This window comes from Drosophila serrata, unplaced genomic scaffold (genome assembly GCF_035046125.1).
Source record: "Drosophila serrata isolate PLE 108 unplaced genomic scaffold, ASM3504612v1 contig_378, whole genome shotgun sequence".
NCBI lineage: Eukaryota > Metazoa > Arthropoda > Insecta > Diptera > Drosophilidae > Drosophila > Drosophila serrata.
This window is the reverse complement of record NW_028257276.1, coordinates 102821-113344: the sequence shown is the minus strand read 5'-3', so window position 1 is coordinate 113344 and position 10524 is coordinate 102821. Positions and strand designations below refer to the sequence as shown.

Here is a 10524-nt window from a genome sequence, read left to right as displayed (position 1 = left end):
AGTATTGTTAAGCCGTTTCGTATTTGGCATAAAGGGCATTCAGCAATGTTGTTAGAGAGCCCGCCGTGCGAAATATCTTAAAAGGAATATTTGATTAGCGTCATTGAAGTATGAATTATTAAATGTCTCAGCTAATTACTGCCTAGGACTCACCCAGACGAGCAGAGGTCTCCCCAGCTCAAAGAAGTAGGCCCCCAGGACAGTTTCCCTCTGAGCCCGTTGCAGCGGAAAGAGCATTAGCTTTCGGTGCGACGGCAAGAGCTTCTGCCAGGGCAGCTCCTGGTAGAGCTCCCTGGCGAATCCAGCGGCCTCCAGCCGCACCTGCTCCGCTCCGAAGAGGTAAATGCACAGCTGCGTGGTCACCACCATCGAGAAGAAGCCGAGAAAGGCGAAGTTCTGGTTGCTGTGCGGCATTATGTACTGACAGATCACCGAGCAGTACAGCACGCAGATTACCAGAACCTCCACGAAGGCGATTCCCATGAAACTGGCATTGAAGTACTCCACCAACCTAAGGAGACGAGCGTGCTCCCAGAACAGCTCGCTCAGACCCAGGTCGGAGCGGGAGGGATCTAATTGGTTGTCGAGAAGGAGCTTCAGCTGCTTTCCCAGGCGGCGGTACTGGGAACTCAGACCCAGAGCACACCACCCATACAAGGTGTCCACTCCAGTGGTGGAGCAGCAGAAGAAGGTTAGCACGAACCCCATCAGGACGCAGTCCATTGTATAAATGTGCGGCTTGGTGATGTCGTAGGGAAGTCTATTGAATTATACATATTATTATTCCCTACCAAGTCATTGTATATTAAGCAACTGCTATAAAAATAGAGGAACAAAAGCGAGCCACATTCTCGTTCGACTTACTGCACCCGGAACGAGCTGACTGGGACGAGCTCCCCCGTAGAGTGGTACCGCCACATGGTCAGTGCCACTGGCATCAGCAGAAAAGAGACACTCGTGCCGGCACACATGGCAAAGTAGACGGCGGCCATCAGCTGGCCCCGGCGGTTTTGCGAGTTCCACTCCGTAAATCCGATGACACTGTCGTCGCTAAATGGAGCTTGGACCATCCGGATGAGGGCCATCAAATCGCGGGATTTGGCCACAAAAATGGCCATCTTCAGCAGTGACGAGATCATCTGCAGGCCGTGCATCAGCGCCTCTGAGCAGAGCACAATCTGGTTGCGATGCTTGACGATGAAGGCGCAGACAGTGCAGAGCTCGAAGCCGGTGGAGCAGACCATAATCCCGTACAGCAGGGGCGATCGGAGGACACCTCCATTTCTCGACGGCTGCAGGTCGATACCCATGCAGGCAAAGGTGAAGCGCTGCGTCCACAGATTCCCCAGAAAAACCTCGACTAGCTTTGACATTTCGCTGGCAACTGAGGACTTGGGCGTCGGCGATCATCCCTCGGAATGACCGCAATTAAAGAAGCAATTAAAAGCGGGGGGCGGGAGCAAAAACTTTGGAGGAGCACTGTCGCCTAATTGGGCCTTTAACTACAACTTAATTTGTCCAGCAGCGATACTTGGCTAAGTGAAACCGAGCCAGCGAATGATTTAATTACACGCCCGAGGCGTCTGTCCGTCTAAAGTTTAGGCTCAGACTCGAGTCAAGCCACACCTGTTCGGTAAGTACTGTGGTTGACCAGGATATTAAATTGATTAGAATTAAAGACCCCTGGACTTAACGTTACTCACTAAACATAACATACACCAACCATTCAAAGGTGTATTGCTACTATTATTGTTTTCTTTCTAAAGATAACCACCAGGCAATTATTAGCCCTAAATATTACTACTAATTTTTATCAAGCCTGTTAAATAAAGGTAATGCTAGTAATTAAATACAGTTCCTACTTTTGTTATATATACTTTAATTATTATATACAATATATTAAGCTAAAGTTGTTTGTTTTTTAAACTCTTATTTACATTTTTTTTTAACCCCTTCTCAAACCTGCACTGCGACTGCACTTTACGAGCCACTGTACCAGGCCTCATGGTTAACGGTAACGCGTTTGCTTCGCTCATACAGAGTTAAATACTATTGCAGGGTATTTTTTCAAAACTTTCAATCAAAACTTTGCGACGCGGGGAAGGAGCATATGATTTTTAAGCTTTGATTTGTCGACAAAATATTTTCACATAAAAATATCTATTTAAAGAATGCGAGTATTTGAATATTAGCTATGATCAATTTCCGATTCGATCGTTTAATTAAATTGCAAACTGCAAGGTATATAAGCTTTGGCTTCCAGAAGCTAGTTTCCATTGTTGTTTAATTTCTATTTTTTGTATACACATATTTACTGCAGTCATGGTCATTGTCCGCTAGCGGTTTTGTTGCTGTGGGTTGATGTGGCTGCTGCTGGTCTTGCTTTGCGTATGTTTATCTACTGACGCGACAGCCGCACAATTCCCGACTTCGGCATATGTTTTGACATTTGGAGGCTGGCACTTTATTAACGGCCTCGCCTAAGTCTCCCCAGTCGTAAAGTATGCATACACAGAACAAAAAAAAAATTAAAAAAAAAAAAAAACAAGTATACGTAGGTAGTACATTCTGTGTTGTCCTTTCTGCTACCACAGATAACCATTTAAACAAGGTACAACCTGGTGTAAGTTTCAAATGAATTATAATTAATAAATAACTCTACTGATACACTTAATTAAGACATCTTTCTTCTGTGCACAGATACATACAACACTTTATACATGTTGTCAGTGCGTATGAACTCAGATCGCAGCCGACAGTCGCTGTGTCCGGTAAGTATTTTAATTAACTAAGAAAACTAATTAAAAAGTCTTTGTCTCGCCCCCGGCCTGACAGAAATTCAATTAAACGCCAATTTCCACCCCATTCTAGACCGTGGGAAAATCGAAACCGAAACAAAGAACTCAAGTGATCGATTGACAGTAAATAAATAAAGATAATGCATATGTACATAGCTTCTTCGTTGTCATTTGTACAATCATCGATTCTGGGAACCTCTTAATAAAAGACTCATAAAGTCATCAGTTGATGAACGAGCCAACGCTGCGTATACTCGATGCGGACAGCGCAGTGCGAAGTGCGGCATTCGAGCAATTTGCTAATAAATGGGTTGGTCAGCGCGATTCGAGTCAGTCGGATTCGACTTGCAAATGCCTTAATTAATTAATATGCAAAATAAACGGCAATTATGGGCAGTCATAATGGCTGTGGAAAAGGTGTGCGAATGATGAATGGAGCCAAAGAGGGGATTTAAAATGTTTTCCTATACAATATAAGCATTTATTTTCGAAGGTTTTATTGTGCGGCTGGGCAAAAAAGGGGGTCGGCACTCCTCTGGCAGCTCTTTGAGACCATGTGTCAACGAGAACTGCCAAAATAGGCCCCCGAAATTAGAGACCGAAAAGCCAGTCCGGAAAAAAAGAAAAAATAAAGTATTTGAATATTCTAAGGGGCCCCAAAAGCAGAACCAGAATCCAGAGTTGAAAAGCCACTTGAACGAACACCCACACGGCCAACGATGTGTTGTGGTTGTCGTGTTGCTAATAAACTTGGGCCACGAAAATTTGTACCAGCCGTAGATAGGTTTATTTATTTTTTTGTTGTTGCTGTTTTCCGCACGAGTACAAATCTGGCGACAGCTCAGAAGAAAAAACCAGAAGGGAAACTACTTTGAGAATACGAAGTTTCTATACCCTTGCAGTTACCTATATTATCATGGTTTCGAATATAAAATCGATTATAACTAAGCCAAAGATGCATTAATATCATCAATCAATTATTTTTGAGGTCGAAGGGTACTAGCTTATACTACCACTTTCACTTAAGATGTTAACAGTCGGAAGGCTGCAACAGAATGAGGCCAAAGCGACGGCAGTGGCTCTAATTATACTCTACGGATAAAGAGAACAGCGAAAGGGAGAGCGAGTGAGTAAGGTATAACTCTAAAGATACTCAGAGAGAAATGGAGAGATAAAGGCAACTTAAGAGACAGAGAGAGAGTTAAGCATTTTCCTCTACAGGCAGATATATTGTATAGTCGTCCGATCTGAATAAAATGAAAACCAAAATTATAAAATAATGGTTTTAGCTCCACTTTAATGAAAATTATAATAATACCCTGGAAGGGTATAAAAATAACAGAGATTGGCTTAACAGAAAAGGTTTACACACTTGGCATCCGCTTGTGGCCTTATTTTAGCTTGAGGTTTTTTCGCTTTTTTCGGGCTATTTGCGTTTCGTGCCGCTGAAAACTTTATTAATATCCAAATCGTGAGCTTAATTGAAATTTATTGTTAATGAAAACAAAATTATGGCTAAGACCGAAACAACAGCCACTTGACACGAAAGAACCAGAGTCTGGGGCTGAATCCAGATATGTGTTCGAAGCGCCCACAAAAGTCACGAGTGGTGAAGGGAAGGGTAGGGACGCCCATGTTTAAGTCTGTAACGCTGTAAATCGGTGTCATTAATTTGGCATTTAAGCGCTCATTAAGGTGACAGACTACGACGGCTGAGTGACAGAATCGGTGGGTGGAATTGCCACATTTGAGAGCAGAACTGGCCAATCCATAAGCCGCCAGTGGAGAGCTCCAATAGCCGTTTCATGTAAGTCATGACCACGGCTCAGGCTTTGAAGTTTTCTCAAGCCCTTATTGGCCCAGACCAAGAGACCGAAAACATTGCGCAAATAGTTATGGAATCAAACTGAATGTTTGTAACTTCGGCATCATCATTCTTCAGACTCTTCTAGCCGGCGGCTTCTGTTTGCCCAACCATTTTGAAGTCTCAGCTCTTTGGCCTCTCAGCCTTTAAGCCTTAAAGCCCTTCAGCGTTTCAGCCTTTCACAGTTGCCAACTAATGCAAATAAATTGTGAGCAGTCACCTGTCAAGCGGACTCATCAAGTCACTCCTGTGTCCCCCTGTCGGAGAGACCGAGTTTCGACTGAGTTAGGGAAGCAATTGCGGATTGTTGGACGTCCCTCAACATCACGGCTTAGAGTTTGGCGGATGTAACTTCGGTTGCATAAATGCACTCAAAAAATTTTAGTATTGAATTGTCATTTCAAATTGTCAATTTCAAAGTCATGACAGAATACCTGGATTTCACATTGTTGTGATTACCTAAAACATATTGTAAAGCCTTCTGAAAGGTAATTGTTTATAATTTTGATCAATAGCCTTACCAACAATAATAACAGGCTTTATGATATTTTGTTGAGGGCAGAAATGTCAAAGCTCCTTTTAAGGACAATTATGGTTAATTTGCTTTTGGCAGAGTGTGGATTAAACATTGTTTGTTCGGAGCTACCGTTCGTTGTTTGCCGTTCTCATTTGGATTTCGGCTTTCGGCTTAAGGTTTTGCACGCTTCCTCTCTCTGTCAATGTTAATGCTGGAAACTTGAAAAATTTCAACAAGAGCCGCGCAGCCACAATTGTTGTGCCGAGTATTTGTCGTTTGTGTAATGATTTTAATGCCAAGCATAAACAATTATTTTCAATTGCAACACATTCTATTGTTGTTCGTCGACCGCCATTTGCCATCGTTTGTTTTCTGTTTTGTGTTTGTGCAATTGGAATTGTAGATTTAAGATGTCGCAGATGTTCGGATGACTCGCAAAGCCAAGTTGGTTGTGTTTTTTTTTTTCTTTTTTTTCCATTTGACAGGCCGATGAGTCAGTCACTCAGTCGCGCAGACAGTCAGTCAGTCAGTCAGTCAATCAGGCAATCAGACAATCGGACACTTGAGCGATTCGATTGATTGCCAAGTCAGCCAGCACGTGTCGCATCGCCACAAGTGCGTTGTCAACTGGGCCATTGACGAGTTTTAACATAAAAGGCATTGCTTTTGTCAAAATGACTCGAAAAACACACATATTTAGTAGAAAATATTTTGAATCAATAAAAACAAAGAAAGGCCAACTCCTTCGTGGATCTGCATTGCGCAAAACTTTTGACCTGTTCTCCGGTTATTGTTCAAACAAGTGATCATAATGATTACTCATGTCAATTATTATATAAGACAGATGTCGGCATGCGGCGAAAGCCTCAAAGAGGCAGCAACCAGAAACCAAAGGGCAACAAACAAACAGCCGAACAACGAAACGGAGGCAGCCGAACTGCAATTGATTTTGTTGTATAATTCGTACAGCTTTATCTTGTCGGCAGTTGCATGAAATTTATTGAAGATGAGCTGCGCTTTATTGCCGCCAGTTTTTTTTTTTTTTTTTTGTTTTTTCCTTTTTTGCGACGGGAAAGGGGGAATCGCTTTAACAAGCTGACGATGCGACACAGTGGGAATTTCGCAAAACGAAAGACTTAAGACACGAACTTTGGCTCGCAGGGTCTTCTGTTTGGGACCTGCGAAATAAAAATTATCGCCCCTGATCTAAATTACCAGCGAGCTCTGCTGCATTACCCGCTTTTTGTCCCTTCGTAATTACATTATATTTCTCATTTCTCGAGAAGTCTATTCCTGCTGGCCAGTGTTGAAATTGAGGGAATTTCTGAGTCAGGACTTTGGCTGGATCCTTTTTGGAAAGAAACTTCTTATTAATATTATTAACTCTTCTTATTTCAAACCTCAGCAGAAAGGAAGAAGGCTTACGTTGGGTAATCTAATTGGGTTATTCAACTGAACAGCGCCGTAAGGGTTGTATTGATGACAAGGAAAGCCTGAAATGTGCCAATTTGGAGCAGAGGTTGCTCGTTTCGGAAGCTGTGTACTAGATGCTGGATGCTAAAAGAGAGCGAAAGTGAAATTGTCTTCACTGTTGTTGGCACGCAAATGGAAAAATACTCGCCAAATGTTGACAATTTCCAAGCGATCCCGAACAACAACCCCCCCAGCCCCTTCCCTACATATATTTGCACGAATTGCTGCGGAGCAGGAAACATTTTGCAGCCTCTCGAGAGTTGAGACTCGAGACGCGAGACGCAAACCCGCGTTTCCAGCATCGGCAACCGGCCATGAAAGAGGAAATCAATGTTGCACCGACGGTCGAGAGACAAAGACCGAAAGCCAAAAGCGGTCGGCACCAAAAAAAGAGAAAAATATAAGTCTCACGCTTTTACTGGAAAGTGAAACCAATTTCACTTGCCGGCGAGTCGAATGCCTCAGTCTTAGTTATGAGTGTAAGAGTAGCAGCAGCCGTAGCAGCATTTGCAACAGCAACAAGAGCATCAGAGACAACATAATCACGGCAATTGACAAGATGTGTCAACCCGGACACTGCACTGGAAAATAGTCTTTAATTTAAACTAAATGGACCAAATACTTGTAGTGTTTAAAATTAATAGTTAAAATGCTTAAAACCTCTTTAGATCCCTTTCCAATCTTCAAATTAGAGCGATCCGAACGTATTTCGATCGCCTGCTCTCCATAATTAGACCTCTGCAGGGTACTTGTAGTCAGAAGGGAGGAGCCATAAACCAGATACATATATTCTTGATCAGCAAAAAAACATTTTTGGCACTTCTTCAAAAAATAAATAAGTTACATCTTTAAAATACACCGATTCTACCAACTTCGGCTTCTCAAAATTAGATTTATTTCTTATTATTATTATTTTTTTTTTTTTTAAGAAAAGTATTATTCGATTGTGAACACAAATTTCGGTCAGTGCATGCGAAAAGAGAGCAGAGTGAAATGCGCAACACGAAAAGGAAAGCGCGAGGCGGGAGTTTTAATTGCAATCGACTCAAAGCGATGCAATTCGCTTCGATTGCATTGCGTCAAAGGGGCTGAGAGGGGTGATGATGACAATACGCTACGTAGAAACGGGTTTCTGTTGGCCAAAAGCGCATAAGTGTTGCTACTGCTGTTTAGCAATTTTTCACAATTTGCAATTATTGAATTTCTTCGATGACATCAGCGAGCGAGAGACGATAACGACGACAACACGTTGGTACAGTGGATGCTGCTGCTGGTGATGTCGATAGCTTCCTGTTATTTGATATTATTTCGCTAATGTGCCATTCATTTGAATTTTCCTTTATGTTGCTGCAGCTCGAGTGGTTTTTGCTGCTGCTAATTAGCAAATGGGTTTCACGCAACACAGTTTCTTAAAAAGGAAACGGAAATTAACGTGCCAAGCCCAATCCCATAATAATTAAAGAAAAAAGTGTTTCCAAAAATAAAACAAAATCCACTAAAAACCAAATATAATCAACATTTATAAGTCAAGTTCTTGGGAAAAGCTCCATAAAAGGCCACCTAATTACCTCATTGATGAGGCGTATCCCCAACAATAAGAAAATCCATCAACTAATAACATACAAAATACTATTAAAAACGTGGAAATTTTGTTGCATAAATTGCACGTGGGGGGAACGGGTGGGGTAAGGCAAATATCTATAATCATTTCAGCCCCTGACGCAAGATGATGTTGCAAGCAAGACGGCAACATCAGCGGCAGCAGCAACAGCATAAACTGGCGACGAGTGTCATTGACTAATGTAGCATGAAGCGCATAAAGCAGGCAAAAGGTAACCACAATAACCAAAAGTGCAATCTATGGAAGTCGAGACTCAAACTCAAGCCCAAAACCGAAACCAAAACAATAGAACTGAACTTACGGGCAGGTTGTAAGTTGCTGCTGTTGTGGCCAGCTCAGAAAACCAACTTTTTGATGATCATAGCCTAGCCCCACACACAGAAAAAAGCCATGTTCTCTGGTTAAGTCTACAGTCTGAAATTTAAAGATAACTGCCAAAAAAACAGATTTTTTTTTTTAATATATATTAACAAGAAAGAAAGTTAACTTCGAGAAGTTTGCAATACCAACAAAAAAAAAAACCAACTCTATTCTAGGTATATTGAATCCATATTGTATATGCTAATCGGAAAGCTTTTCAGTGGTAGTTCTTTTAGGGCTTACAAATTTGCATATTGATTTTTTTAATTAAAAAAAAATGTATTTGTTTTGTTTTAGTGTATTTGACTGTCCCAGCATTGATGGCCTGGCTATAATTTAAAGCCGCTCGGCAATCATCTTTTAAATGTGAATAGGTTGAAACAGGGCCATCAGCGCAAAGATTTTCTAGGGGGTGGAAAAGGGGCTTGGGTGCTGCGATAAAATTGAATGTGTACTTATACACGCGGACTGGCATTTTGTCGGCAAACGTGAAAGGGCACACAGACATTTCACCCAAAAATAGAAACATTCCGCGTCGATGCCTGTCAACTAGTCGCTCCTCACCGTGAAACCACATATTTTAAATTAAGTGCACAGGGAAAAATTATAATTAGTGTAATAAAATAAACTTGAACTATTATTTGGATTTGGATAAAAATTAAACTTATTTTAATATTTTTGCAAGGCATTATAGGTTCAGTTAGAAGCTTAAAAAACACTGAAAGTTTAAGTTCTGATCCTATAAATCCTTTTTTTCAATGTGGCAGCTTATCTTGCCCCACGAATCGATTCACTCTCAGCTACCCGGCGGCCACTTCGATGCAACACTCGAAGTGCCAAAATGTTAAATGGGACAACACAAAGGAAAACTGAGTACTGGCTTGCCACGGGGAGCTCGGAGGGTCCAAGGAGGAGCAGTGCCAGAAAGGAGAACCGGCCACTTGCAACTTGCCACTTGCTACTTGTTGATTGCCACACCGGCAGCATTCATCTAACCAGCCGAGCCTTTGCTAACCCCGACCAAATGTCAGCTAAAATATTACCAAAGAATCACAACGAAATAAATATAATAAAACAAAATGCACGTAAAAACAAAGCGGCATTCCTTACGAGAAACAAAATGGGTTTTTAGACAGGATAGGCAGTTTTTGCGTCACAAGAAATAAACAAATAATAACACCCCTGTTTAGATCTTCCTCCTAGGAAATTATCATAACGGATATAAAATAAATAATATAGAATCACATTAACAATAAAGTGCTTTAAAATATTTCAAGCAATTAATATAAGTTTATTGACTTAGTTTCAGGCTTCTTCAATGATAAAAACCAATAACCAATGGCAAAATTTGAATTTAAACTAATAATAATAATATTTTCACCCATTCGGTGCATTAAAATCACCAGAGATCAGATATCAATCATATTTATGTACCGCTTTTTTTGTAGACCTCTTTTAGTACATATTATGAATATTAAGTAAAATATTATCCTTAAATGAGATCTTCTAGTCGATTACTGGTTTTACTGGGGCATAATCGTGTGGCTTGGCAATTAGTTTGATCCTGCAAATGTTGTTTTATTTTGGATTTCCAAAAATATATTTGCAAGTTATATCGCCTTTGCGGCGATTTAGTGTCGCATAATTTCGAATTGAAGCGATCATCATAATTCAAAAGAATCCAAGCAAGCTGCACTGGCTGCTGATCGGACCGATCTGGCATTTAGACACCGCTTGACAGTCGAAATGTGCCACCCCACAAAGATCTTAGATCTGGGATGTCAAATCTCCGATCGGTGATTGCAGATCGCATAATTAATGTCCTACGACTGTCAAATGCCATCCAAATGTCAGTGCTGAGCGATCAAATGGCATCCACGACGGAGAATTC

At 41.3% G+C, this 10524-nt stretch overlaps 2 protein-coding genes across 3 annotated transcripts in view; both read right to left on the bottom strand.

Moving 5' to 3' along the window:
- Positions 1-10524, bottom strand: part of LOC110182651 (ras-related protein Rap-2b) — a 140522-nt gene that overhangs the window by 56113 nt on the left and 73885 nt on the right. The window lies entirely within an intron of this gene.
- Or1a (Odorant receptor 1a) lies at positions 8-1373 on the bottom strand. Its single transcript, XM_020950724.1, has 3 exons — positions 865-1373; positions 154-760; positions 8-76 (listed from the first exon to the last, which is right to left on the bottom strand). Exons 1-3 carry the CDS (start codon positions 1371-1373, stop codon positions 8-10), a joined length of 1185 nt encoding a protein of 394 aa, XP_020806383.1.

What these genes read in the sequence shown, in the direction of transcription:
- Or1a (XM_020950724.1), bottom strand. Translation starts at nt 1,373, where the DNA reads ATGTCAAAGCTAGTCGAGGTTTTTCTGGGGAATCTGTGGACGCAGCGC. An exon ending in GTCAGCTCGTTCCGGGTGCA is followed by an intron (nt 761 to 864) that starts GTAAGTCGAACG and finishes ATAATTCAATAG; the next exon opens with ACTTCCCTACGACATCACCA. An exon ending in GGAGACCTCTGCTCGTCTGG is followed by an intron (nt 77 to 153) that starts GTGAGTCCTAGG and finishes ATTCCTTTTAAG; the next exon opens with ATATTTCGCACGGCGGGCTC.